This window comes from Wickerhamiella sorbophila, assembly GCF_002251995.1.
Source record: "Wickerhamiella sorbophila strain DS02 chromosome Unknown contig1, whole genome shotgun sequence".
NCBI classification, from domain to species: Eukaryota; Fungi; Ascomycota; class Dipodascomycetes; order Dipodascales; family Trichomonascaceae; genus Wickerhamiella; species Wickerhamiella sorbophila.
In genome coordinates, this window is record NW_020193984.1 from 1436820 (window position 1) to 1463541 (window position 26722).

General features: G+C 49.7%; 20 protein-coding genes across 20 annotated transcripts; 10 read left to right on the plus strand and 10 right to left on the minus strand.

Annotated features, from left to right (window-relative positions):
- Positions 1–3: 3 nt before the first annotated feature.
- B9G98_00867 (putative phospholipid-transporting ATPase NEO1) lies at positions 4–3078 on the minus strand (the record flags this gene model as incomplete). Its single annotated transcript, XM_024807425.1, has 1 exon — positions 4–3078. The coding sequence occupies one exon, from the start codon at positions 3076–3078 to the stop codon at positions 4–6; it is 3075 nt and encodes a 1024-aa protein (XP_024663193.1).
- A 122-nt stretch (positions 3079–3200) lies between these two features.
- On the plus strand, positions 3201–3806 carry B9G98_00868 (Mediator of RNA polymerase II transcription subunit 4; the record flags this gene model as incomplete). Its single annotated transcript, XM_024807426.1, has 1 exon — positions 3201–3806. The coding sequence occupies one exon, from the start codon at positions 3201–3203 to the stop codon at positions 3804–3806; it is 606 nt and encodes a 201-aa protein (XP_024663194.1).
- Positions 3803–5848, minus strand: B9G98_00869 (Spermatogenesis-associated protein 20; the record flags this gene model as incomplete). Its single annotated transcript, XM_024807427.1, has 1 exon — positions 3803–5848. The coding sequence occupies one exon, from the start codon at positions 5846–5848 to the stop codon at positions 3803–3805; it is 2046 nt and encodes a 681-aa protein (XP_024663195.1).
- Positions 5849–5891: 43 nt separating this feature from the next.
- On the plus strand, positions 5892–6200 carry B9G98_00870 (hypothetical protein; the record flags this gene model as incomplete). The annotated part of the gene is made up of 1 exon (XM_024807428.1): positions 5892–6200. The coding sequence occupies one exon, from the start codon at positions 5892–5894 to the stop codon at positions 6198–6200; it is 309 nt and encodes a 102-aa protein (XP_024663196.1).
- A 28-nt stretch (positions 6201–6228) lies between these two features.
- Positions 6229–8964, minus strand: B9G98_00871 (hypothetical protein; the record flags this gene model as incomplete). Its single annotated transcript, XM_024807429.1, has 1 exon — positions 6229–8964. One exon carries the CDS (start codon positions 8962–8964, stop codon positions 6229–6231), a length of 2736 nt encoding a protein of 911 aa, XP_024663197.1.
- A 117-nt stretch (positions 8965–9081) lies between these two features.
- Positions 9082–9567, minus strand: B9G98_00872 (hypothetical protein; the record flags this gene model as incomplete). The annotated part of the gene is made up of 1 exon (XM_024807430.1): positions 9082–9567. One exon carries the CDS (start codon positions 9565–9567, stop codon positions 9082–9084), a length of 486 nt encoding a protein of 161 aa, XP_024663198.1.
- A 31-nt stretch (positions 9568–9598) lies between these two features.
- B9G98_00873 (Dol-P-Man:Man(5)GlcNAc(2)-PP-Dol alpha-1,3-mannosyltransferase) lies at positions 9599–10681 on the plus strand (the record flags this gene model as incomplete). Its single annotated transcript, XM_024807431.1, has 1 exon — positions 9599–10681. The coding sequence occupies one exon, from the start codon at positions 9599–9601 to the stop codon at positions 10679–10681; it is 1083 nt and encodes a 360-aa protein (XP_024663199.1).
- Position 10682: 1 nt separating this feature from the next.
- On the minus strand, positions 10683–14054 carry B9G98_00874 (Histidine protein kinase NIK1; the record flags this gene model as incomplete). Its single annotated transcript, XM_024807432.1, has 1 exon — positions 10683–14054. One exon carries the CDS (start codon positions 14052–14054, stop codon positions 10683–10685), a length of 3372 nt encoding a protein of 1123 aa, XP_024663200.1.
- Positions 14055–14564: 510 nt separating this feature from the next.
- Positions 14565–15962, plus strand: B9G98_00875 (UDP-N-acetylglucosamine pyrophosphorylase; the record flags this gene model as incomplete). The annotated part of the gene is made up of 1 exon (XM_024807433.1): positions 14565–15962. One exon carries the CDS (start codon positions 14565–14567, stop codon positions 15960–15962), a length of 1398 nt encoding a protein of 465 aa, XP_024663201.1.
- Positions 15963–16058: 96 nt separating this feature from the next.
- On the minus strand, positions 16059–16307 carry B9G98_00876 (hypothetical protein; the record flags this gene model as incomplete). Its single annotated transcript, XM_024807434.1, has 2 exons — positions 16059–16258; positions 16295–16307. The coding sequence occupies 2 exons, from the start codon at positions 16305–16307 to the stop codon at positions 16059–16061; spliced, it is 213 nt and encodes a 70-aa protein (XP_024663202.1).
- Positions 16308–16967: 660 nt separating this feature from the next.
- B9G98_00877 (Lipase 2) lies at positions 16968–17759 on the plus strand (the record flags this gene model as incomplete). The annotated part of the gene is made up of 1 exon (XM_024807435.1): positions 16968–17759. The coding sequence occupies one exon, from the start codon at positions 16968–16970 to the stop codon at positions 17757–17759; it is 792 nt and encodes a 263-aa protein (XP_024663203.1).
- Positions 17760–17884: 125 nt separating this feature from the next.
- Positions 17885–19039, plus strand: B9G98_00878 (Arrestin domain-containing protein 3; the record flags this gene model as incomplete). Its single annotated transcript, XM_024807436.1, has 1 exon — positions 17885–19039. The coding sequence occupies one exon, from the start codon at positions 17885–17887 to the stop codon at positions 19037–19039; it is 1155 nt and encodes a 384-aa protein (XP_024663204.1).
- Positions 19040–19064: 25 nt separating this feature from the next.
- Positions 19065–19694, minus strand: B9G98_00879 (hypothetical protein; the record flags this gene model as incomplete). Its single annotated transcript, XM_024807437.1, has 1 exon — positions 19065–19694. One exon carries the CDS (start codon positions 19692–19694, stop codon positions 19065–19067), a length of 630 nt encoding a protein of 209 aa, XP_024663205.1.
- Positions 19695–20413: 719 nt separating this feature from the next.
- Positions 20414–21931, plus strand: B9G98_00880 (pH-response regulator protein palI/RIM9; the record flags this gene model as incomplete). The annotated part of the gene is made up of 1 exon (XM_024807438.1): positions 20414–21931. The coding sequence occupies one exon, from the start codon at positions 20414–20416 to the stop codon at positions 21929–21931; it is 1518 nt and encodes a 505-aa protein (XP_024663206.1).
- Positions 21932–22149: 218 nt separating this feature from the next.
- Positions 22150–23424, plus strand: B9G98_00881 (Metal tolerance protein 4; the record flags this gene model as incomplete). The annotated part of the gene is made up of 1 exon (XM_024807439.1): positions 22150–23424. The coding sequence occupies one exon, from the start codon at positions 22150–22152 to the stop codon at positions 23422–23424; it is 1275 nt and encodes a 424-aa protein (XP_024663207.1).
- Positions 23425–23476: 52 nt separating this feature from the next.
- On the plus strand, positions 23477–23998 carry B9G98_00882 (Free methionine-R-sulfoxide reductase; the record flags this gene model as incomplete). Its single annotated transcript, XM_024807440.1, has 1 exon — positions 23477–23998. The coding sequence occupies one exon, from the start codon at positions 23477–23479 to the stop codon at positions 23996–23998; it is 522 nt and encodes a 173-aa protein (XP_024663208.1).
- A 250-nt stretch (positions 23999–24248) lies between these two features.
- B9G98_00883 (hypothetical protein) lies at positions 24249–24854 on the plus strand (the record flags this gene model as incomplete). Its single annotated transcript, XM_024807441.1, has 1 exon — positions 24249–24854. The coding sequence occupies one exon, from the start codon at positions 24249–24251 to the stop codon at positions 24852–24854; it is 606 nt and encodes a 201-aa protein (XP_024663209.1).
- A 74-nt stretch (positions 24855–24928) lies between these two features.
- B9G98_00884 (Ribosome maturation protein SDO1) lies at positions 24929–25657 on the minus strand (the record flags this gene model as incomplete). The annotated part of the gene is made up of 1 exon (XM_024807442.1): positions 24929–25657. One exon carries the CDS (start codon positions 25655–25657, stop codon positions 24929–24931), a length of 729 nt encoding a protein of 242 aa, XP_024663210.1.
- Positions 25658–25677: 20 nt separating this feature from the next.
- Positions 25678–26178, minus strand: B9G98_00885 (hypothetical protein; the record flags this gene model as incomplete). Its single annotated transcript, XM_024807443.1, has 1 exon — positions 25678–26178. One exon carries the CDS (start codon positions 26176–26178, stop codon positions 25678–25680), a length of 501 nt encoding a protein of 166 aa, XP_024663211.1.
- A 48-nt stretch (positions 26179–26226) lies between these two features.
- On the minus strand, positions 26227–26670 carry B9G98_00886 (hypothetical protein; the record flags this gene model as incomplete). The annotated part of the gene is made up of 1 exon (XM_024807444.1): positions 26227–26670. The coding sequence occupies one exon, from the start codon at positions 26668–26670 to the stop codon at positions 26227–26229; it is 444 nt and encodes a 147-aa protein (XP_024663212.1).
- Positions 26671–26722: the final 52 nt, after the last annotated feature.

Here is a 26722-nt window from a genome sequence, read left to right on the forward strand (position 1 = left end):
GTTTTAGACCTGCACCTTAGCGTAGCTTGGAGGTTTCAGGCGTCTTTCGATGACTCTGGCTACCCAAATGGGAACGATAACAATCCCAAGAATCAAGGCGGCTTTGCCGTAAGCCATTGGATTGCGAGCATACGCTAGGTCGAAATAGTTGCCAAGGAACGGTATGCTACCCATGTAAAAGCCCAAAGTCACGACCTCGCACAAAATCATCGTCTTGTTCCAGGTCACGACCTCTAGCGCAACCATAGCAAGTTCTGTCCAAATAAGAGCAGTAAAACCGACCATAACCATTTTTTTGAAAAGCTGCTGGCTGAGGCCAACAAAGATCTGGCTGAGGCCCTGGATCATTGAACCTTGATAAACTGACACAAGAACCCAAATAAAGTATGACTTCCAAGACAGAGCCCGGCCATCCTTCAACTCTTTGTAGAGCTCAGGGTACATTCTAGCCAAATGCTCATCAACGTCGTGGTCAGTCACCAGCGAGAAGACAGGCATCATTGTGTAAACTGTCGCATACGCAACCATAAGCCAACCGGTATACAAAGCCAGCGGTTCGAAATTTGACGAGATTGAGTAAACCGCTTGGCAAACTGAAATAATCAGACCACGATGGATAACAAATTGCGCAAGCTTGGCACTGCGCTTGTAAGAGTTGCGCCCATGCCAAAGAAGCAGTTTAGTGAGATGGCAAAATTGGGTTACAGAAAAATCCGCTGCCAGAGAGGCCTGGTGACCTTCTTTGCCTACTATACCCACTCCGACATCAGCTGCTTGAATCATCGACACGTCGTTTCCACCGTCACCAATGGCGCAGGTTCTTTTCCCCGTAGATCTCTTAACCATTTTGGTAAGGTCAGCCTTCTGCTGGGGTGTGCATCGACAAGCAATTACAACAGGCAGTTGCAAAACACATTGAGCAAATTCAGGCAAGTTGTCCTGGAAAAACTGTAACGACTGACCGTCCATCAACAAGCAAGCATCGGGGACTTGTGAAAGATAATCTAAATGCTGATGTGCTGCATGGATAGAATCAAGCTTAGTTACAACGTGGATATATTGTCCACGGGCAACTAGACGGGATGAAATAGCTACGCATTGGGCTGTTTCAACCTTATCACCAGTAAGCATCCAAATCTTGATCCCAGCATTTCTCAAAAGCTCAAGAGAGGGTTTGATATCGTGCTGTAGCTTGTCTTCTACTCCGGTGATACCCAGTAGCTCGATATCATGCTCAAGGTATTTAGAAACAACGTTGGCAACCTCAGCATCACGGTTGCTCATGAGCAGAGACGCTTCGCCATATGCTTTGGCAAAACTGTCAAACTCCTGTTCCTCAAGTTTGCGACGGCCAATAACCAGTGTTCGCAGACCTTCGCGAGCCATGTTGCCAATTTCTTCTTCGAGCCAGTCGTTATGTTCAACCAAAGGAGCCATCACGGTATCGGCACCCTTCAGATAAAACCAAATATCTTTGGTAGCCGAGTCGCGAACTACAATACCCATTCGTTTCGAATCGGAATTGAACGGGAATAGATACAGAATCTCGTAGTTCAAGTGATGACCTGATGCACGATGGAAAATAGAAAGGGTTTTGCGATCCCGCTTGACAAGCTCTAGTCCCATCTCGCTGTTCCACTTGACAATGGCGATCTCATCCGGAGAAACGGCTTGGTATCCGCCCTCATCAGTAGGGGTTACTGAATGACAGATCGCTAAACAAGTCACGATATCACAAACACGTTTGGAGACTTCACGCTGTCCACGGCTTGCACCGGGATAAGTAGTACCCCGGGGGTTCCACGATGAAATAAAGCTCTCCACCTCTTCCATAGAGTCACCATAATAAGACATTTGACCAATGTGTATTTTTCGCAGGTCCATATCATTTTGTGTGATAGTCCCTGTTTTGTCGGTCAATAAATAATCAATGCGACCAAGATCTTCAGGAATAGTTGAAGTACGCACAATTGTCTCGGGGATATTTTTGTCGTTCTCGATTTGATATGCATAAACCGTCTTTGCCATATCCAAGTTTACTCGCAGACTCACGGGGATAATTGTGGAAAAAAGAATAAGGTAGCGGAATATATCGATATACCACTTTGGCCCAAAGCCATGGCCGGCAACTAAGACAAATGATAGTAGGAAGACACAAAAGCAGAGAATTTTTGAGATAGAATTGACCTCCAGCTCAAGCAAGCCAACCTTATTTCGAGACTTGCTAGTATTCATAGCCATTCGAGTATCTTTACCCGTGTAAACAATAATACCTTCTATACTGCCAGCAGCAACAACGGTATTTGCCCACATTGTGTTATCAATACTGAGGGGCACACTGTGACCCGATTCGCCCACGTCGATGGTACCCCAGAATGTTGAAATAGATTTTTCTGGAGGAGAGATTTCCAGCTCAATGTCATGGCTTGATACCAAAGGCATATTCTGAGTGAGAGAGCAGGCGGTCCGCAATTTCCAGTCAGTTTCGCCATCGAGTTGATCTGTTCGAATGAACGTTTCGCCATTGTGCTCGCTAGATTTCAGAACTACCAGGTCAGCTGGAACGCGCTGGTTTGTGTGCAATTGAATAATCTGACCTACACGCAAGTCTTGGGCCTTAATGCTTGATCCATTGACCAATTGGTATCGTTCCGAGTTAGCCTGGGCATCTCTACGGCGGCGCTGCCAATCATCCCACGCTTCTTTGCTCATTGTGACGAAAAGAACAAACGCAAGCGGAACAATGTACGAACTCAAATAACCAATACGTAGCGGCTGCCATATTTGCGATAGCGCCACTAACAAAAAGTACAGATTGAAAAAGAACTTGAACTGCTCTATGAGAATCATCGGCAGAAAAGTGAACGCGTTATACTTTGCATTAGAAATGGAATTGGTCGGGAAAGAATAGCCGCGCATGTCAGGCGTCTCCGTGGAGATGCGACGCGCACGGTCAGAAGCACGTGTCGCCGAGCTGGCCATCAACGGCTGCGACGATTCACCACCATGATGAGATGGCCCCTGGGGCGACGAAGCAGTATGTCCCAAATTCATTAAAGGAATATCTTCGGTGGCCATAAGACCGCGTTGTACTTTGCCAAGAAGGTATCTCACCCCGTTAAACAGAATTCGTCGCACGGTCAAAATGGAGAAAGCTCGGAAATCGCTGCTGACTACTTTGCAGTATTAGGTTGGCGGAGATGGATCGGTTATTGGAGCAACTAGAGGAGGAAATAACGACTCTGGTGGACAGAATATCACATTACCAGCCAATTGAAGAATGTTCAAGGTCCATTTTGCAGCTGGATCGAGATGCCGTGGCTGCGCTGGAGGAGCTTCGCGAACACTACAATGCGTGCCGTCGGCTTGAGGCATTGAAAGTAGAAAGTGCTCAGCTGGATAACGAGATAAATGAGACCCTGGTTGGCCTTTCTGAATGCCGAAAGCTGCTTGAAACAAAGCCTGTTCACGACAAAGCTGGTGAGCCGATTGCCGCTGATGTTTTACTTAATTATGCTACTAAAATCACCCGGTTTACCAAGAAGTTACCGGGTATCGAGGTATTACCGTGGCCCACCGAGGACCAAATCCGCAAAGGAATGCTGGCGACTTTGGCAGTTCAACGGCAGGAAGAACAGCTTGAGCAGGCTCAGGAAGCTGACGAGCTTGAGGAGACGAAGCCAGAACAACAGCAACATCAACAACCTGTCCCGAAAGCAGATCCAGAGGTCAAAAACGCACTGAGGCCGCGCCAATCGGCTCCCAAACAACTTATCAACCTCGACCTCGATTCCGACTCTGACTAGATGGCCACAAATTCAACTTCGGAAGCGTTCTCCCATTGTTCTTCAAGGGAGTCGAAAAAGTGCACGCTGTCCTTGTCAACTTTGATAACACTGGCACCTCGAGAAAGCGCGGCATTGATTGCGGGCAGGTGCCGGCTCATGTCACCGTCACCAATTATGGCATAGATGCCAGCGTCGTTGAGCACAGTCTGCAGCATCGACAAATATCCCATGGGCTGTTCTTTGATATCGGCACTGTAACAACCGATTAGCTTCTCGGCTTCATCGAAGAATTGCTTGGTTTGAGTCATGCGTCCAAGTCGCACAAGATTGGATAACGCAACGCCGTTAGATGAAGGTTCGGCAGAGTCGAACCCGGATTTAGGACGGAAAATAAGCCAGGGCCAGTTCTGAGAAGCATAGAAGCCGCCGCGCGGGTCGCTAAACTTCTTAATCGCTTCTAGTTGCAAATTCCTGGCTCGTTCAAGATACTGGACAATAAACGTGGCCTCATAAAGATCGAGAAGTCCCGAAATCAAGTAGGAATAGTCTTCGTGAGTGCTTGGAATACCATCTGAAGTGCGCATAAGTTCACCATGATGGAAATTCGTTTGAAACAGTAGGCTCATAGATTCAACTGCTTCGCCAAGTACGTCTGTTCGGCCAAGCTTCCAGCTGGCTCTTGCCAACGCACCAATTGTTAGACCATTCCAGCCGGTAATTATTTTCTCGTCAATAGCAGGAGGTGCCCGTTTAGCTCTGGCTTCACGCAGAGCAATCTTGCCTCGGGAGAGCACAGTCTCAATATACTCTTTAGATTTGCCAAAGGTAGCTGCCACGTTTTCAACACTCTCATGTACACTTAGAACGTTTTTGCCGGCAAGTTCGCCTTGGGGGTCAAGATCAGCGTTGACATTTCCGTTGTCTTTCACACCGTAATACATTGCATTAATATCGGCGTCAAACAGCGGTCTCTGACTGAAGACTTTCTCAAATTCAGCCATTGTCCACGTGTAGTATCCACCTTCATGCATTCTGCCATCTTCGCCCATGCTATCCGCGTCTACTCCGCTGACCCATAGGCCATCGACCCGTTGAGGTCCCGAAATAAGATACTGGCATAAATCGTCAGCGAGTTCTTGAGCAGGCTCGGTGTCTGACTCAAGGCATGCCTGCAAAAGAAGGGCTTGGTCGTAGAGCATCTTTTCGAAATGAGGCAGGAACCAATCCCGCGAAACTGAATATCGGGAAATGCCATTACCAACCTGATCTTTGATTCCTCCTTGGAGAATCTTTTTCAATGTGAACTCGGCACTTTCACCAACTTCGGGACTGAAATTCTTTCGGCTAGCTAGAATGAACCTTAGCATGTGGCCCATGGGAAATTTGGGCGCTGCAGTATACCCACCAAATTCTTTATCGAAAGAGCCCAACACTGAGTTCTCAATTTGAGAAACCAATGCTTGTTTATCAAGCTCAATTGATCCACCGGAGCTTTTAGAATCCACTAAAGACGCAAGAGACTTCACTGTCTTCGCAGCAGACTCGCGGCACTGCTGCTCATTTTGGCGCCATTGCTGATCCACAGCTTTCAGCACATCCAGCATCGGGATTGCATTGCCCATTTGTGTCTCCGAGCCAACATCAGGGCCAGCCCAGTACGTACCACCGAAAAATGGTTCCAATGACTCGGGGGTAAGAAACACATTCAATGGCCACCCTCCTTGACCATAGGAAGCCTGCAGGTACATCATATAAATATGGTCGAGATCGGGCCACTCTTCTTTATCAACTTTCACGGGCACGAAATTGTCATTAATAGCTTCGGCAACAGTTTCATTGGAAAAAGACTCACGATTCATCACATGGCACCAATGGCATGAATGGTAGCCAATGGACAGAAAGATTGGGCGATTGAGATCTTTGGCCAAAGCAAGGGTCTCTGGAGACCAATCTTGCCATGCCACGGGGTTATTTTTATGGCCTTGAAGATACGGGCTTTTTGATTGCCGCAGCCGGTTAGCCAACTGGCTGTACCAAGCAACTTTGCCCATACGATGCATTTTGTCGATTAGCTAAAGAGTTGTGTACCCCACCCACGCTGGTATGATCTTGGCACAGGAGATCGAAAAGCTCCACGAGGCTCATGAAGTGATAATGACTCGAGTCAAAAACCGAATTGCAGAGTTATCTCAACAAGCAACCGATACCTGCCTGGCAGATCTGGAAGATGCTCAAAAGGGTCCTTTTGCTGAAGCCGAAAAGGAAATTGAGGCATTGAAAGCATCGATAGCTAGCGCAAAACAGCTCGAGCAAAGAGTGATGCAATTGGAAGGGTTATATCAAATAACACAGGAACTCAGGCGCTCAGTGGCCAAGATCGAGGCGCAGTCTCGGGCGAAGGGACTTGTGTAGAATAGCATAAAAAAATAAATATAGATTGTTAGCAAAGCGAATGCTTGCGAAGCATCTCCTGGTATTTATGTTTGGTTTCGTACGACACATGAGCAGTGTCGTAGCGTCGCATTCGCACCGCAGCGTGCACAAATGCGGCCACGCCGGCGAATGTCCTACGTCGAGGCGCAGGGCTGTAAGCCGTAGCTTTTTTATCAGAATAGTTCGCAAACTCCTTCATGAAAATTAGGTCTTGGTTGGTTTGGGCCTGCTCTTGTTCGAGTTCTGTGCTGTATTTTAAGGTACAGTCAAAGGCTCGTTGAACTTTAACCATCTCCTTGATCAATTGAGTTTCGTTGTCCTCAGCCACTTGAAGAAGTTTGCGCTTTTGTGCAGACAATTTACGCTCGTAACGTGATTTCAGCTCCTCAGCCTGTTTGGTGAACTGTGACTCTGCTGTGGCAGCTCCCGTTTCAACCGCACTGGCTACCTTACGCGTGTTATCGAGTTGCAGACGATCCATTCTAGAAGTGGCCTCAGTAACCGTTTCATCGAGCTTTCGAATAGCTTCTTGACGCGCAATATCTATTTCTTCAGCTCGGAGTTCGGCAGCCTGTGCTTTGGAAGTAGCCTCAGATACAAGGGTTTGAAGTGAGCTGATTTTTGCTGCATAATGAGCCATCTGTTCTCTGAGTGAACGAACTTCATTATCGCGAACAGCAATAGTTTGATCAAGCTCATGGAACTGGTTTCTTAGCCGGGTCTGTTGTAACTCGTGCTCGGTAATTACAGTTTGGCGTAAAACAACCTGCTGCTGCGCCTCCTCAAGCTGTCGCACGACTTCAAGATGCAATTGTCGAGCTGAAAAGAGCTCTTTAGATAAGTTGTTGATTTCGGTCGCAAGTCTGGCTTGTTCACGATCCCAGGTTTCCTTGAGGCTGGCCTCAATTCGCCAAGACTGCTCTTGCAGACGCTTCTGGTCATTCTGAGAATACATGTCAACTTGGTCCTGCAAACTGGATATCTTTGATTGTGCGACCTTGATTTCTTCCTGCATAGTGTTGTACGTGCGCTCCCATTCGGTTTTTTGACGCACACTTTCGGATTTGTATACTTCATAAGCCAACTTCGTCTCTTCGAAAGAAGCACGTTCACTAGCTGATAGTGGCCGACCTTCAATTGACTCGAGTTTCAGTTGAAGCCGGAGTTTATCTGCCTCAATTGCTTTAGCTTCATTCACAGCTCGGCGGTTCGCAACTTGTAGCTGGCTCGTCTCCTGCTCAAGTTCGCGCTGTCTGTCTGAAAGCGTTCTTTGGCTTCTTTTAAGTGTTTCAACCTCCAATCTCAATCTCTCAAGCTCAGCCTCAGCTGCATTTCGTTTCTCATACTCATCTGCCACCTGAGCCTTTAGCTGCTTCGTCTCGTCTGTATGAGCCACGTAGCGTTCACGTGCAGCAAGTTCAAGCCTTTTGATATCATTAGCCAAAGATTTTGCTTCACCGCGACTAGCCTCCAGCTCGGTTTGAAGTTGCTCAACCTGAGCCTCGTATTTGCTAGCTCGGGAACTGGCGCGTTCTTCCGCCTGTTGCTGGGTTTCATCTAGGCGGTTTTGTGCTTGATCTTTCAAGAGCTCAATCTGCAATTCCAACTCACGGACTCTAGATTGAGCTCTGGCAAGCTCGGGTTTTAACTGAAGTAGAGTTGCATCACGAGTAGATTCAGCGGACTGAGCTGCTCGTTTTTCAGCTAAAATCTGAGATTCCAGACTGGTCACTTGCGATTGGAGATCCGAAATACGTTGAGACATTTCGGCCCTTGTTGTTTTGAGTTCTTCGGTTTTTTCTTTATAGTCTGCTTCAAGCTTCTCGTAGCGGGCATTTTCTGTTTCATTAGTGCGAGCATGAGCCTCTTCGAGCGCCTTAGCAGCTGCTCTTGCAGCATCGGTTTCTTGCTTTGCAGCTTGGATTTCAAGGTGTTGTACCTCAATCTTTGATTTAAGATCAGTGATCTCGTCACGGAGTTGGGCGCGTTCGATCTTTGCAGCTTCACGTTCCTCTGTAAGTTTATTAAAAAGCTCCTGACGTTCGATTCTCAATCTAGCAATATCAGTTTGAAAGTGTGTAGCTTTACCGAGCGCCTCAACCAATTGAGCACGTACTTTGGCATCATCGGCAAGAGGACGCGATGCTGCCAGCTTTGCATTCTGGCTATTAGTAGTCCGGAGCGTATCAATTTCAATATTCAAGTTCTCGATCTCATGTTCCCGCTTTTTTAATTTCTCAGCGGTTTCTTCTAGTCGATCTTGCAGCTCCTCGTACGCCAGCTCGATTTTCTGAATATCAATATTAGCATTTTGAATATCGGCCAAGTCGTCTTTGAGCTCTTCAATATACTCATTTTGATCACGAACGGTGTTGCGCGCAGTTTCAAGCTGTGATTGCAGTCTTTCAGTAGTTTGCATGGCCTCGCGTGTGTCGTGAGGTACTTTGTCTAAAGCACGTTTAAGTTCATCCACCTGGAGTCTTAGCTGGAATATTAACGAGTCCTTTTCGCTTATTATACGTTTAGATTCAAGAACGCCAAAATTGGATTTGCTCACTGATGGGCCATTCAGGAAATTGGGCTCTCGCGGTGCTAATGCCGGTCGAGGTGATTTAGGCGTGTGTCGACCAATGGAGACCATGTCGTGATCGAACTCTAACAACCCTTCTTGAGTGTCGCTGCGACTAGGCGAATCTACTGGCCGTGGCCGTTTTCGTTGCGGCGAGTTCACCGCGTCGGCCATTAAAGAGTCTGGGTGAGGATCACAAGTCGCGTTACGCGCGTTCTGAAGGTCAGTTTGGGAGAATTACGTTGCTGGGGCAACGCTTTGGGAAGTCTATGTACAACAATAGCTACTAATTTAAAGACGGCCACCAAGCTTAATACCATAATAGCCCAGAGAAAACACAGTGGCAAAATTCAAAAGAACACTGATCCGGTGCAAATGGCCGAATTGTTTGTTCAAGGCGCGCAGCTCGTCGCTGATCTCAGGGTCACGCCACGATTTGCCCTCAGCGGCTGCTTGGGCGGCCCGAGCGGCACTGACGCGCTGGCTCTTGGGCAAAATCACAACCAGATTGATAAGGGCACTAACCAATGAGATACCCAATGCTACCTTATGGCAGCGGGTGGCCACAAACGGAACCGTGAGCATAAGGAATGCGGAGCCGGCGGTCTGAAGGCCGAAATAGCCCGGGAACAAGCGGTTCTGGAGAGCAGAAAAGTTGTCTAGATTGAGGGCCTTGTAAGCCATAATCCCGGCATAAAACGATTGGTAGCATGTAGCTCCAAAAACTAACGAGTATCCGAGCAAATGCGCTCCGCCAAGGGCCTTAGTACTGAACATTGAGGAATAACGGAGAGGTGGGAGTTGACAAATGGGCTTTTTGGAGAGTTTGGCCTGGCCGGCATTATGGCTGGCAGACGCAGGGCTCACGGGCCTTGTTACCTGGAAAATACCATACACAGAGATTGACTGGAAGGCGTACATGGAACAGATTGAATTATACAACAGCGGCGTGCGGGACTACAGCCAAATTCGCGGGGGTACTGGTCCGCTCGTGTACCCTGGAGGTCACGTGATGATTTTCGACATGCTGTACGGATTCTGCGACAATGGCACGAATATCGTCAAAGCTCAGCTGATTTATATGGTCTTGTACTTGCTCACACTTGCAATGGTTCTTTCGATTTATCGGAAAGTCAAGTTGCCGTTCTACTCTGCGGTGTTCATTGTTCTGTCGAAACGGCTGCATAGCATTTACGTTTTGCGCTTGTTCAATGACTGCTGGGCTACATTGTTTGTCGTGATAGCCGTCAGAATGCTGCTGGACAGACGCGTTTTTACCTCAGCTCTGCTGTTTTCCTGCGCGGTTAGTGTTAAAATGAGCGCGTTGTTGTTTTTGCCCGGCGCTGCGTTGGTGTACTGGAAAATGATGAAATTTAGGGCTGCATTCCTTGCAATTCCATTTTTTGGTGTCCAAATAGCTGTCTGGTGGCCATTCAAAGAGTACTGGAGAGAGTATGTGAACGGTGCGTTCGAATTCGGGCGACAATTCATGTACAAGTGGACTGTGAACTGGAAATTTGTGCCCGAAGAAGTGTTTCAGTCCAAGCAGTTTGCATACACGCTTTTATTTGGCCACATCAGTTTTCTTATTGTCATGGCTCTTCAGTTTTTCGAGAAGCCACTCACACCGCGGCACAGCGTCAGAGTCCTCGCGGTTGCAAACGCAATTGGTATGTTATTTGCCCGGTCTTTGCACTACCAATTCTACTCATGGCTATACTGGACGGTCCCACTTTTAATGGCCGATTTGGGCTGGCTAGGCTTCCCTGTTTGGGCTGCCCTGGAGTACGCATGGAATGTCTTTCCGGCCACTGCGCTTTCGTCTAGAATTGGGGTTGCCGGACTCGCCGCATTAGTTATTGGAGGTATGAGCAAATCTAGACACGAATAAATTACGACTGAGATGGTTTCGAGACGTTGACGTCGGTCAGCGGTGTGATCTGGCACGCCATATTGGTGGCTGCTGAGGCAGTAGCCGAACTGTCGGCGAGACCACTGTTGACGGTATCTGTTGGGATCACCGCTGATTTGCTGGACACCGAGGGGCCCAACGCTAAATTGCGCAGCTGGTTTACGTTGTAGACACACTTGTGAATGGTCTGCAGCAACAAGGCAGGCTTGAGTGGCTTGCTAAGATACTCGTCCATCTGGGCCTGCATGCACCGCTCTCTGTCACCAAGCATAGCGTGGGCAGTCAGTGCTACAATAGGCGTTCTCGCCCGAACGTTTCGACGCTCCCACTCTCGGATATGAGCCGTAGCTTCAAAGCCACCCATTTCGGGCATTTGAACATCCATAAGCACCAAGTCGTACCGCTTTCTCCGTACAGCGTCAAATGCTTCACGGCCATTTTCAACCACTTCCACGTTGTGACCAAAGTTCTGCAGAATACGCACGGCGAGCTGTTGGTTCACCACGTTATCCTCAGCAAGCAGGATCGTGTACTTCTGCGAGCCATCTTCGTTGGGTGGAGCTGCACGACTCTCCAACGCAGATCGAACAGTGGTGGCAAGGTCATATACTGAGCAAGGCGTGTTACCGTAAGAAGAAATACCCAAATCCAAACAAAGCTTTAGATTCACCCGCGGGATGTGCGGGCTCAAAAGTACCAAAGGAATGTATTTGAGATAGTTCAGGCGGCGCAGCTGCTCTGCCACCTCCAACGTATCAACAATAATTGTATCGTACTTTTGCTTAGCATTGTCGACGTTAAGTGACTCGGTGTCGACATGATTGACCACAACACAGTGTAACTTGAGTTTCTGAAGGCTGTGCATAAGATCTTCTGCCTCAGACTCGGAATGAACAGTGTTGATAAACAGCACATAGTGATCACAGAACGGTGCCAAGGTCTCGAGCAAAGGTTCCCAGGCGGGTGTGGTCGGCTTGAGAGCTAAAGTAAAGAAGAATTGCGAGCCTTGACCATAGGTAGATCTAACCCAGATGTCACCACCCATAAGATTGATTAAGCGTTTGGAGATCGAAAGTCCCAAGCCGGTACCACCGAATTTACGGGTGGTGGAGCCATCGGCCTGACAAAATGTATCGAAAATTAGGTCGAGCTTATCGCTCTTAATACCAATGCCTGTGTCTGATACACAGAATTCGATCATCATCTCACCATGTTGGTTGGTTGGCGGGTTTCCTTTCTGGACCGTCAATACCACTTCACCACGTTCGGTGAATTTTATGGCGTTGCCAACCAAATTTAAGATTACCTGGCGCAAGCGGAACGAGTCACCAATCAAGCTATCAGGGAATGTGTTGTCAACGTTGTATAAAAGCACCAATGGCTTTTCGTTTGCTTTGACAGCCAAAGTTTTCAAGGCACCAAACACGGTGGACCGTAAAGAGAATGCAATTTTTTCGATTGTCATACGGTTGGCTTCGATCTTGGAAATATCAAGAATATCATCAATAATTGTCAGTAAAGAGTTAGCCAGATTGTGAACGATAGAGAGCATTTCACGCTGATACTGGGTGAGTTCAGTGTCCAGGGTTAGTTGGGTCATACCAATAATACCATTCATTGGTGTGCGAATTTCGTGTGACATGTTGGCCAAGAACTCGGACTTGGTGCGATTAGCAAACTCGGCAGCTTCACGAGCAGCCGTGTTGCGCTGGATACTTTCACGAAGGTTGAACACCATCTGATTGATTTTTGATTTCAGAGCACCCATTTCACCCGACGCTTCAACAGTGATAAAGCGAGTAAAGTCACCGTCTGTTGCAGCAGCAGTGATTTGGGCAAATGCGCGGACTTGCGTCGTGAGATTTGAAGCCATGGTATTAACGTTAGTGGTAATTTGTTTCCACAGTCCGTCGACATCGGAAACTTGAGCTTGAACACCCAGTTTTCCATCGATACCGACATCTTTAGCGACTCGAGTGACTTCAGATGCGAACAACTGTAGACGGTCAACCATTGTATTAATTGTAGACTTTAGGGCCAGCATTTCACCTTGAGCATGGACATCGATTTTCTGCGACAGATCACCTTCGGCGACGGCAGTAGTGACATGAGCTATAGCACGCACCTGAGTAGTGAGATTTGATGCCATTACATTGACATTCTCAGTAACGTCTTTCCATGCACCCTCGACATCCTCAACTTTAGCCTGGCCACCCAGCCGACCCTCAGTACCTACCGAACGAGCCAGGGTTGTAACTTCAGTGGCAAACGTTTGCAGACGGTCCACCATTTGATTGATGGTGATTTTCAAATCAAGAATCTCACCGTTGCATGATGCCGAGACTTTTTGAGACAAATCACCTTGGGCAACTGCTGTAGTAACCTTGGCAATATTACGCACCTGGTCTGTTAAATTCGATGCCATGGCATTGACGTTATCTGTAAGTTCTTTCCAAATGCCTTCAACTCCTGAGATACGGGCCTGCCCGCCTAGTCTGCCCTCTACACCAGTTTCACGCGCCACTCGCGTGACTTCAAATGCGAATGTACGCAATTGATCAACCATTGAGTTGATAGTTTTTTGTAGCTCTAAAATCTCTCCTTGAGCATGCACGTTGATTTTTCGACTTAAATCACCCTGAGCAACAGCGCGAGTAACATCTGCAATCTCGCGTACCTGGTCGGTTAAATTCGAAGCCATGACATTGACGTTATCGGTGAGCTCACGCCAAACGCCTTGCGTGCCATCGCCTTCAGCTTGACCACCCAAGGTGCCACCTGCTACTTCTGTCGCCACGCGGGTGACCTCGGACGCGAACCGTTGCAGTTGGTCCATCATAGTATTGATTGTGTTCTTGAACTTGAAAATATCTGGGTCCAGCTCCTGGCCGTGCACAATGACCTTCTTGGACAAATCACCCTGCGCCACGGCAATTACAACTTCACCAATTTCACCCAGGGCCCGCTGGAAAGCCAGATTGGCGGACCTAGCCTTTTGAAGTTCGCTGCGCAATGTGTCGACGTCCATCGGTTCCATTTTGTCTGCAGTAGCCATAGAGGACGTTAATAGAGATACGACGCCCTGAGCATCATTCAGCTTGATTTCCAAGTCATTTGCGGTGTGTATTTGATTGTCAATATCCGCCTGTTGGCGTTCCAAACGTTTGTACAGCATTTCCCACTCTTGTTTCTTCAAAAACTCGCCCTTGATTTGGTATTGTAGACGAGACAGCGCAATTTGCAGATCCTTATCATGGACGCCCGAGAAGACGTTGGAATCCGCACTGTATCCAGTATCGATATAGAAATGAATAGACCTTGCTAGTTCCTTGGCATTGTACGATCGCGTCATCAATAGAGCAGCAAAATAGTCCAGAATATAAGAGACAGAAGGATACTAATTCAAGATGTCAAATTGATTATGCAGCCAATCAGTGCTGGTTGGCAATATAATAAAATAATCAGTGGTTGTAGTGAACAAAACTAGTTTTGTGTGCAATCCTAAGAAATGCAAATTTATGGTGTAATGTATAATGTCAGCAACACCACTGAACCGGCATGCAGGAACAGTAGCCAAAAAAGCAGAAGCGTGGGGCGTTCTCGCACGGGTGTTGGATTCAGAGAACCAGTTTTTCACCGCCAGCCCAGAATAGGGGCACGATTTCAAGCTAACAGGCAGTTTTATTGCCCCACAACCCTAAGCTGAGCCACGAGGCACGCGGCGCCCTGCTTCGTGATACAATTCTGCAGCCAGATTAGAGCGCTTCATTGACACAGACACCCCCTAACACCCTACCCCATATGGGTCTGCCAGAAATAGGTACTTTATGTAACCTAGCCCTATATTTAGGTTTGACTGTAAATGTCATTACAAGAAAAGTACACAAAGGCCGGCCAGGGCCACGTCTACAACTTTTATTCCAAGCTCTCGGCTGAGGAGCGGCAGTCTCTTGACCGCCAGCTGTCCAAACTCGACCCTGAGGAGATCAATGACATCGCCAAACGGGCCGGCGACTACACCGAGAGCGAGGGTGTAATTGAGCCGCTGCCTGCCCAGGTTGTCGCCTCCATGTTTGACTCTGATCCGGCTGATTTAGAATCGTGGCGTAAACAGGGCCTTGAGGCTGTTGCGAACGGCGAGGTTGCTGTGCTACTGCTTGCGGGCGGTCAGGGAACTCGCCTTGGTTCTTCGGCTCCTAAAGGATGCTACAATATTGGCCTGCCATCCAACAAATCTCTATTCCAGCTCCAAGCTGAGCGGATTGCCAAAGTTGCACGGCTTGCTGGTGAGGAGTTTGGCAGATCTGGTTGTCGGGTCCCCTGGTACATTATGACTTCTGGTCCCACCCGTGCGCCTACCGAGGCCTTTTTCAAGGAAAACAACTATTTCGGTCTACCGTCTAGCGATGTGATTTTCTTTGAGCAGGGCGTACTGCCTTGCCTAACAAAAGATGGCAAGATCATTCTCGAGTCAGCTGGCAAGGTCGCTGTCGCGCCCGATGGAAATGGCGGTGTCTATAAAGCACTATACGAAAGCGGTGTGCTTGATGACTTGAAAACTCGCGGAATTGAGCATGTTCATATGTACTGTGTGGACAACTCGCTGGTCAAAGTTGCCGACCCGTCATTTATTGGGTTTGCAGCTGCCCGGAAGGCAGATGTTGCAGTGAAAGTGGTGCGAAAGCGTAATGCTGGCGAGTCTGTTGGTCTGATTGTCAGTAAAGATGGTGCTCCTGGAGTTATTGAATATTCCGAGATTTCCAAAGAGCTTGCAGAGGCTAAAGACGAGAACGACCCTTCTCTTTTGAAACTGCGAGCAGCAAACATTGTCAACCATTACTACTCTACTGCATTTTTGCTGAAAACTGTTGACCTGGCCAAGCAATTGCCCTATCATGTCGCTAACAAAAAGATCCCCTATGCAGACGAATCAACCGGTGAGACTGTCAAGCCGTCTCGTCCTAATGGCATCAAGCTTGAGCAATTTGTTTTCGACATCTTCCCCCAGGTTTCCTTGGACAAATTTGCGTCTTTAGAGGTCGCTCGTCAAGACGAGTTCTCTCCGGTAAAGAACGGCCCGGGCTCTGGAGAAGATTGTCCGGAAACCGCCAGAGATGACCTGTTGGCGGAAGGTGCGCGCTGGCTGACGGCAGTGGGCGCGACTTCCCAACCTATCGAGATCTATCCTAATGTTTCTTACAGCGGCGAAGGCTTGGAGTCGTTCGCAGGAAAACAAGTCAACGAGCGCTACTTGAGTTAGTGTAACTAGTTTATATAGAGCGTTGATGCAAAAGAAAGGTAAAAAGCCAATTTTGTTACGGTAATGCTTGAATAAATAAACGGCCAGAGCTTCGCATTAATTGGATTCTGAAGAACGGCGTTTGATCATAAGAGACTCAATGTACTCCTGGATGAACTTGTTCTCCGACTGCAGCCGGGAACAGTTGCGCTTCATTTCGTCGACAACGTCAAGTATGCCAGCAAGGTGGTTTTGCATCCGGAGCACGTTGGATTCAAGGTTTTCTCTCGTGGGCGCTGGCTCGTCGCCAACAGACTCTAACTGTTGAGGTTGGGGCGCAGCAGTCGTGTCACTCATATCGACCATATATATTCAGACAGTGATCTCGCCAGAGGTACGCGGTGGTTCCAATATAGCGCGTCGTGTCCAAAAATGTCTCTTTTGCGCGGTGCAGCGGTAGAACCAGGGGGAAGTTAAATAGCGACGGTGACTAAAGGTTCCACCAGTGGAAGATGCAGAAGGTTGACGCAATACCGCTTATCCTACGCAGTTGCGGCACGGATTGATGTGCGGTTTGTTCATGCGTGGAGGCGGTTTCAGACACCGGAAAAGCTGGTTTGTGTTTAGTGTTGCGAGACTTGGCTAGCGGTTCGTTGACGCCCTTGCATCTGACACTGTCGTTACTGCCAATATCGTTCTCGTTCAGGTGCAACCACTTCCTATGCGGCCAAATCTTGAGTTAGTCTGGGCCACCGACGTCGCCTATTTTTGCATTTGAATTTCTGTTGCAGAATGGTCGGGGAACTTAGCGTATGCATGGTACCGAGGATGCATGATGTCATTATACATTGTGAATAGCGATAGAGGTCTGTGGCGTCCAGATAGCCGAAAATCCAGAACCTGGCGCTATTACACTACTTTGCCAAAAAGGTGTCGGCCCAGAATGTAGAAATAACTATGGGCATCCGGGTAGCAAACTCTTTTCGGACCGCTGAACCTTCGCCGGCTTCCGTGATCTTACGTCACATGGCTCGACGGCAGTTCCTAATCGACGAGTTCAAAGCTCTTCGCAAGTCGTATCGGGCGCCAAAGTACCCTATATTTCTGTGCCATGGTCTCTTTGGTTTCGACACGCTGCGATTTCCTGGCGGCAAGCTCGATTACTGGTACAACATACCCGAAACTCTAGAAAAGTATGGCGCCAAAGTTGAGGTTGGTAGAGTTCCACCGGTTGCCTCAATTCACGACCGGGCGCAAATTCTATACGACAGCATTTCAGGAAAAGAAGAATTGCGTAAGGTAAACCTTATAGCCCACTCCATGGGAGGCTTAGACGCCCGGTATCTGATTGCCAAACTAGCTGCCAAAAGAATCCAGGTGCTGTCGCTCACGACAATTTCCACCCCTCACCACGGCACATCTGCCGCAGACGTGTTTTTTGATGTCACATCCAAGCTGCCGACAGCGTTTGGTGCTTTAGCCCAGCTCTCGACGACGTCAATGGCTGAGTTCAATAAAAATGTTCTTGACGACCCGACGGTGAAATACTTTAGCTACGGCGCCCGGTTTTTCCCCAATTGGGTCAGTTGGCTGAGAGTCCCGTGGGGTATAATCTACAGAAAAGAAGGCGACAACGACGGGCTCGTCAGCTGCAAGTCTGCTGAATGGGGGGAGTACCAAGGAACGCTCGATAATTGTGACCATTGGGACGTCATCAACCTCACCCATTTGAAGCCGCGCGCTCTCAGAAACGCCCAGTTCCACGCTCCGCTTATGTACCTCCACGTGATGGACCAGCTAAGTGCTCACGGCTTTTGAGTGTCGTCGTACCCCGCATAAAGCCCCGATGACCTAAGGTAGGCCGCCGGTAAACTTGACCCAACGTTGCAAACAAGACGAGACTCTGACTGGCGACTGAATCACGCGTCAATTCTAGTAGCTAGATGTCAACGAGGCTCTCTTTAGTGGTGGACACCTCTCACTACTTTACGACGGGGGATGCCATCAAGGGCAAAGTGCTGCTTGAGCTCACAAAGTCTACCGACGTGACCAAACTCGAAGTGGCTATATGTGGGGTTTCAACTACCAATCTCACCGAAACCGTGGAGCAGGGCCAACGAATCACAAATGAAGAACACGAGTCCTATGATGTGCTTAATGATGTTGAGATCTTGTTCCCTTCGTCGGACATGGCCGCTCACGGATTCACCATGGGAGTCGGTCGCCATGAGTTCGACTTTGAGTTCGTGATACCAACGTATGCGGTTCCGCAAGGGGATATTGGCACTCGTACTCGTAAGGCAGTTGTGCTTCCGCCTTCAATGTCGGATTTGCATGGAAACACAATGGTGCAGTACTTTGTTCAGGCGTCTCTGCACAAGCCGTCGCGATTCAGCTATCCGACATCGACAAAGCAATTTTTTGTTTTTCTTCCCGCCGATCCAGATGAGGCAGAAAACACCCCGGACCATGCGGTCGTTCGTACCAACGGTAGCGTAGTGCTGCCGGGCATGTCTGCGACGGGGCTTTGGCGGAGACTAAACCAATGGGGGCGCGGGCGCCACAAAACATGTACAGATGCATTCTTTGAGCTTGGCTCAAGTACTGCAATCATTCCCGGTGTCAAGTTTGTGCCATCGATCACGATAGTCTTTGCAAACATTGAGACCACCATCGTTATAGAGTCGGTGATCGTGGACGTTGTCGCAATTACTGACGCCAAAGCTCTGCATATTCACCGTGAGTTTGAACGACGTATTCCGCTCATCAAGGAAAAAAAACTGAAACTCAGGTACTCGTCCGCCAATGGCCGTCACCAAAGTTTGGAACTTCCCGCGGGCACTACATCGATTGTCCCGGACGAAGTGGGACCTTCCTTTGAAACACCTAATATCCTCCGCCGGTACGAACTGGTCGCCAAGATCAAATACAGTCACATCCCCGGATCTTTGGCAGTTCACCGAGCGGTCATGAAACTGCCAATAGTAGTGAAATCAGGCATTTCGCTGCCAGACTACGAAACGGGCGAGGTTCGAATGTGCAAGCGCGTATTCGAGCAGGACCCGCTATACTATACACTCAATAGATCCGAACTCTGATCGTATGTACTCTATAATGCTATGTCTATACCGAGGGTTGTTGATCCGGGAACTGCTCGAGTTCAGCAACCTGCTTTTGCTCATGCAGCCTGGTAGCTGGGCCATCCAGTAGTCTTTCGTACCACTTGGGCTCGACAACGAGCAGCTTGGCCTCCATTGTCGGCTCGAGCTTGTCAAGATCACCAACGACATGCTCGGTACCTGGGGGCAAGACGTAGGTTGCACCTGAAACCCAGACCTTGCGACCGTTTACTTCGGTTGTTTTCGCATGCAAAAGCATCCAATTGTCGCAATGGGTGGGCCGGCGGTAGTCTACGTTGAGAGATGCAGTTACCCCAACTTTGTGGGGAAGCATACAAAAGCCGCATCGGCAAAGAGCCTCGTCCAACAAAGTGGCCAGCAGACCACCGTGGACGATTCCTGAGTGGCCAGTGAGGCGGTGGCCCAAATGGTAGAGAGAGTACAGCTCTGCGCTGCCGGTGGCCTCGATGTCTGCCTCGGTGGACATCAAAACGGTTGGGGTGGGCCTAATGCCGCCTTCGATCGTCATCAAGACCCCAGCAGTGAATTTGGGTCCTTGCTCAATAGGATCGTACGGCTTGAGCTCAACAAAACGGCCAGTGTCTAGAAGCTCTTGAATAACTGGATGGTCCATCGGTTAGGTAACCTCGGTAAGCGCGAGGGATGTTGGTGAGACTAGCGTGGGGGAAACTTAATGCCAGTATGTTGGCATTTTTTGTGTGGACCGTAGTGGCTCGGGTGGCCGTAATCGCCAGCCCGCATAAACACTGTATTTCACTGTACTAAGGCGCTCTCGATTTGGTTGTGCTTTGACAGACTCAGCATGCACCCACCGAAACGGGGCCCACGGGTGAAACCAAAGCGTGTTTCGGGTTAGTGGTGCATGAACGATGGATATAAATAACTACGTACCAGTGTCGCCGAGTCACTGCTCGCCTTTATAGTCCTAAACGTCTTTATTCATGCCCAAACCACCCCAGAGCGCCGTGCGACGTGGTGCGACTGCTTATCACGCGTTTTGCAGTGCAGTGGCCTGCAGTGGGTGTGCATGCGGGAGATGGGCAGTGTAGCGATAAACGCAGTTTAGAACGCGTACGGAGGTGCACTATTGCACGAACTACAAAAACCTCACTCTTTAACACTGATACCTCGCCACTGCCAAAATTATGGTTGCACCCTGTCAAACTGTCGATCACGATTTGACTACCCCTTAATAACCGTCTCATACCGCCTTGTGCGCCTGCACAAACGATCGCTTTTCTTCAACACATACACGGCATCTACTCGCGTATTTGTGTGATCCGTCTTGATATTGCTCTGAACTAGCTCAGTAGACGCCACATCACACTCACGATGGGGTTCAGTAAGAGTGCCTTGCTGCTGAGCATCCTGCTATTTTTGTCGTTCGGGTTTCAGATGGTCGCGGTTGTTTCGGTCCCGGTAACTACTCAGATCACTCTTGCCAACTTCAACGGCTACATATATGGTATCTGGGGGTACTGTAAAGCCGACGGATCCAACTGTTCGGGTATCCATGTTGGCTACGAAGAAATCCCCAGCGGCGAGAGCTTCAGCTTGCCGCGCTCCGCGCGCCACTCACTGAGCAGGCTGCTGATTGTGCACGTAGTCTCCACGGGGTGCACTCTGCTGCTGTTTTTGGGCTCGCTGGTCACCAATTGCGTCCGGGGACCTACCTACTTGTTGATCCTGTTGGTATGGGCTGTTCCGGTGTTTATGGTCACACTTTTGGCGTTCCTGGTCGAGATTTTGCTGTTTGTCAATCATCTTTCGTTTGCTGGTTGGTTCACACTGGTAGCAGTTGTTCTGAATGCCGCCTCTTTTGTCGTCCTTTGTCTGTTCCGTCGCTCCCGGGCCGCTAAACTATCGTCCGGTAAGAATGGCACAGACTACGGCGAAATGGGCGAGCTCTCTCACGTCGGCCTTCTTAACGACCAAGATGAGGATAAACTTGTCAAGCCAAACCACATGTTTGAACTTACCCGTCTCGAATCAGACGATAGCTCGCGGTCTACTGGCTCTCGACTACCACAAAGACCGAACGCTCCGACCGGTCATATGCTGCCCAACTTGCCTTCAAACTATGTTGCACGCCAACCCCCGCTCCCGATTGAAGATCGGCGGCCGACGGCTACAGATGCAGGTGCTCCACCTCCTCGTCCTCAACCGCCGCCCCATCAACTCAAACCAGTTCCAGCCGGTACTTATATGAGAGGCATGGAATCGCCGTCACTGAATGGCCAGAGTGATCCCGAGATGGCCCGTTCACGCCAGGCACCCCAGGGTCATCCCACTGTCAATGAACCAATGGTCGCTAGATCTACATCTCATCAAGCGATTGTCGACTACGCCGATGAAACGCTACAGCCTGCGCCACCTCCTCATAGAAACCGTGCGCAATTCGGTCCTGGCCGTCAGGGTAACCTGAACATCAACACAGCATCAATGTACCGTAATGATCTGCCGCCAGTTGATTCAGAGCCAGCCACACCAATGAACATACCTGCTGGATACAATAATGGAATGGATATGCCACCCCAGCGGACGCCTCTAGAACGATTCATGGCTGAACCAGTTCCAACAACGACTTATAGAGAAGAGCCACCCACGAATTACACCTATGGCACACCTCACTCGCCGACACACTCGGACTCGGCCTACACTTCAATTAGCCAGAGGGCACCTGTATACCAGTACTCTCATCCGCCGACACTGGCAGGCACAGTGCCACTGACTGGACCCACTCGATCCGAGGTAGCGCTCCAGAACAATCCCGACTTCTCTATAGGAGAGCGGACAAACCGATTCCAGAAAAACCGCCGCCGCCCCGGCCGACCAATGGGCCCCTTTTAGCTGGTGTTTTAACTTTTGTACTATTTATATATCTTACTTGGCTCTTTTGCCGCCGGATCATCGCCGGTCGACTTCTCATACAGTGCGGGTTAGGTTTGATGAGACGGCATAGATAGGTGAAGTTGACTAAACGAGATTTTTTTGACGGCCGTCTTTGTGTGGTCTTACAATCAAGGCATAGAGGAGTAAACGGCTCGAATAACTTGGTTGATTAGGAGATGAATTTTCATCACCCGTCGCCGTGGAAGCATGACCACCATGTGCGCACTGAGGAGGATGATTTGGAGAACGCCTCCGTGCGTACAGAGATTCTGCGGGAGTTACGGTCTGAACGGCTAATTGGTAAATCGGCGCCGCTGTTCGACTGGCAATCTGCTTATAGAACGCCTGCTGATCTACTGAACAGCTCGCGAGATGCTAGAGATTACTATGAAGATATGAACCAGCAGATTGAACATTTGGTTGAAGTCGACGAGCTGCTGGATAGCGGCATCAATGTGTCGTTGCTTGAAGAGTATGGAGATGACATCGGCGTTGAAGAGCCCCGGCAGCGCCGTCCGATTCCCACAACCATCCACAATGCCTCCCAAAGGGGCAGGACCTCTGTGTCGACTGTGAAATTCTGGATCAACGCCAATTTGGCTGCTAACGTAGTGCTTTTGCTCGGAAAACTAGTGGTATTTTACATGACCGATTCGCTGTCCATTGTCGCCTCGTTGATTGACTCGGTGTTGGACCTCTTGTCAACGGTGATTATCTTTATTTCATCTCGAGTCGCGGATCAGCGTGATTGGAAAACAAAGCACCTTTATCCGGTCGGCCGCTCCCGACTAGAGCCTATTGGCGTGCTGGTTTTCAGTGTGGTCATGGTTGTTTCATTTCTTAAAGTCGCCGACGAATCTGTCGAGCGTTTACTGGGGGACAAGGGTGCACTCGTAGAAATCACGTTCCCTTCTTTCTTGATTATGGTCGTTACCGTGCTGGTGAAAGTTGTCTTGTACTATCTTTGCCGCAACGTCCAATCTAGTGCAGTCCAGGCGCTGGCGCTCGACGCTGTTACAGACGTTATGTTCAACACTTTTTCCATTATTTTCCCTCTTGCCGGCCACTTGTTTCACAGCTGGCGAATGGATCCCTTAGGTGCTCTTTTCCTGTCGGTGTACGTCGTTAAATCGTGGGGTGGCACGGCGATGGAGCACATCGACAACCTATCCGGTGCTGCCGCGAGCCCGGAAGATCGCCAGCAGCTGTTGTATTTGTGCATGCGGTTCAGCTCAAATATCCGATACATTACAGCTTTCAACGCTTACCATGCCGGCGATAAACTGATGGTCGAGGTCGATCTACTGTTGGATAAGGAACTAAATTTACGCGACAGCCACGATCTAGCAGAGTCCGTGCAGTATGCTATGGAAACTATGCCCACCGTAGAGAGAGCTTTCGTTCACCTGGATTATCGACGTGAGAACTTCACTGGTCATGTCGAACGCTAATATATATAGATGTCTTATGAATTGATCCTTTCGTCTTTTTAGGTTTGTAATCATGCACGCAGACAATGCGAATTTCCAAGCCGGATTGAGCAAAGTGGAGTCGTACGAGATGCTGGTGATGTCGCTGGAAGGGCTGCTGGTTGAGAACTGGGTGTCCAATCTCGCCAACACCGCGTCCTTGCTGTGGCATCACTTCCATTCCCAGCCCAGCCCTCAGAAAGATGTTAACTGGGCGGGCTTCTATACTACGGCTACCGCGAATCAGCTGGCTTTGGGCCCATTTATGGGTAAGGTTGCTTGCCAAACCATCGACTTTGGCCGCGGCGTGTGTGGAGCAGCTGCCGCCACTGGCAAAACCCAAATTGTGCAAAACGTCCACAGCCACCCCGACCATATTGCTTGTGACGGCGATACCAAGAGCGAGATTGTGGTTCCTATTATCAATGAAGGTCGGATTGTTGGTGTGATTGATATTGACTGCACCGAGCTGAATGGATTCGACCAAGTCGATGCGGAATGGCTGGAGAAAATCGCCCGGCTACTGGCTCCGTCGTTCAAAGCATCCACACAATAAAGAAGCACACACATGTTAATGCAAATAGAAATATCCAATTGCTGCAGCTCACGCCGCCCTCGCGAACGCTGCGCACCATTCTTGTCATTGTCGAACGCACGGTTACGCGTGCGCTCTCAAAGCCGTCCTCAAGTGAGCTCAAAACCGTGCTGGAGGCCCTGGCCTCTTCTCCGATCTTCAGACTAATATCCTTGAGCATTCGCACTTTGCTTGTGAGTCCGGAAATCTGCTCGTCGTGCTGAGATTCCAAATGGTCCAGAAACGAGTCACTGTAGCTGCCAGCAGGCTCTGCCCCGCCAGCCGCATTAGGAGTCTCGGGACGCATCATCTGCGACGGCGTATAAGGCGATGCATTCGCAAACAGCTGCGTGCGCTCTCGCTGATGTGCCTGCCCAGCAGCATATCGCGACGAAGACATGCGGTGGATTCTATCCAGATGACAAACTTGGAGGCCGTGGAGAAGGACAAAACAGAAGAACTAAAGGGGGTCAAGTATACGGTCACTGCACAGAGTTTTGCGGAGGCGATTTCTGTTATGGTTTACAAAAATGATAAATGCGGTAGAATATTCGAATGCCAGCTTTATCCGCAGCCGGGCGGCGTTTTGAGTTCAGAACTCATTCTGCCTGGGCTCACTCCTAGACCACTACTCGGAGCTACTCTTGAAGACACTGCAGGTAGCTTGTATTCGTCGGTGATTGCTTCTATGGTGATGCGACAAAGTCCGGACGATACGCGCAAGCTCGTAATTGGACTGGGAGCAGTAGGGCCCAAAGCTGGGCAGCCCCCAGGACCAGACGATCGCGAAGAGCTGCTTTTTGTGACGAAACTCGTTGAATCATGTCGTGTGTGGTGAACGGCGCCGCTCCGATCTGGGTTTGCATGTGTCTGGGTAATAGATATAACTGAGGCCGTTTCACAGCGGCCTATTTAGTAGTCAAGAGATACAACGTCCACGAATCCCAGGCCGTGTGATTTTTCCGAAACAAGCCTGTCAATTGTGCGGAAGTCAGAGGGATCGATCTTGCCCACTAGCTCCCACTCGGTGTCCCAGTTCTCTGATTCAACATCCACAAGCTCGGTGACTTCCTCCCAGTACTCTTTAGCGTGCTGAGCGTCATCGCTCACTCGGATCTGCATTCGTGCTCTGGCAATAGGAATCACCTGGCGTTCGACCAGCAGTTTGATGGCTTCGAGAGCCTGTCCCTTGGCAGGCTTGGTGGATGAGAACTTGAAATCGAGCTCCTGCAGCAGCTTCTGGATAATTGAAACGGTGTAAGGGTAATTGTTGCGCGGATTCACGCATTTTCTCGCCACCTCCTCCAAGACAGTCGCCTGGACCTGCTCCTGCTGAAGCTGACGCTCTTTGCTGCCGACCTGAAGCTCGCCTTTGTTCAAAATTTCAAGCACCACCTCGTTCACGTCCGACGTGCCAAAATCTTCCTTCAGATCCGACCCGTTCGCCACTTCGCCCTTGGCTGCGTTCACAAACACCTGCGGGATTTGCAGCACCTCGTCAATGTCCTTTTCGACCCCGCGGCGCCAGTCCTGTACTTTATTCCGGTAACAGACAACCTCGTATCGCCGCTTGCCCTTGCGCATGCGCACCTGCGACACATTCGTCAGTTTGATGCTGCCCAGCGGCTGCGAAATTACCATTGCAAAGGAAAATAAATTATCTAAGAGCTAATCACCGATCCATACTGGACGGCCCAAATAGAGTCTAAAAGTGTCTCGACTCGAGAATGAGTATTGGGGTGCAAGTAGTCTGCGAATTTCGAGCGTGCAAAGTCGCTGAGGAAAAAAAGCGGCGTAACTAGCAGCATCACAGGGAACAGCGCCGCGGTCGTCGTCTTTTCAGTGGCGTCATGGCGAGTCCACAAGGGCTTATTCGACGTTGCCGGGGACTTGCCGCTGTAAACAAGCGAATTGAGCTCGTGAGTGTTGGCGGACAGAACGCGGGCGCACTTGGCGTTGTGAACGTACCCCCGGACAAGAGCCAGGCGAAAGTAGTCGACGCAAACAAACAGCGGGCGTAGCACGTACGCTAGTCTGGTGATCCACCGCCGCCGGGTCTCGGGAGGAATGCTTTCGATTGCCTGCACGGCCCAATTAGTCGCCCGTTCAACAAAAGGCGCCGCGATATAGTTTGCCAGGCGAACGCCCAGGTTAATCAGCATGGTTGAAGAGACAGACAGCAGCACTACGGGAGAGGGTTTTTATTTAGGTTATTCGCTCCAGCCGACGTCAACGCGAGCATGAGTGGACTCGTCGCCCAACGACTTCTTGAGGCCGTCCGGGAAGGAGCGGCGAACAAAGTTAGGCCCCTCGAACGTGTAGTAGCAGTAGCCGCTGAAGCCGAGGATGATGGCAATAAAATAGAGATTCCAGCGCAGCGACGTAGAGTCCGGTCGCTGGCTAAAGTGGTCAGGCGACCATGTATCGATCAGATCGTATTGGTGATGCAGGGGCTCTCCGAAATTGCGACGGGACTGCTTATCGTCCCACTCAACATCGGGGTACTGTGGGCGCTCGTTGTAGTACTCAAACTTGACCTTGGGGTACGGGCCGACCAGGCGGTCGTCGCCCTTGGTGCTATTCCAGCGAGCCAACGGCCTCACCGCTCCCATAACGGGCCGCGAGCGCAGCGATGTTCTCAACGCGGGAATCATTGCAAGACGTTTGGTTGGTCAGCGGGTCGCTTTTCTTCACGGGTGTGAGCCC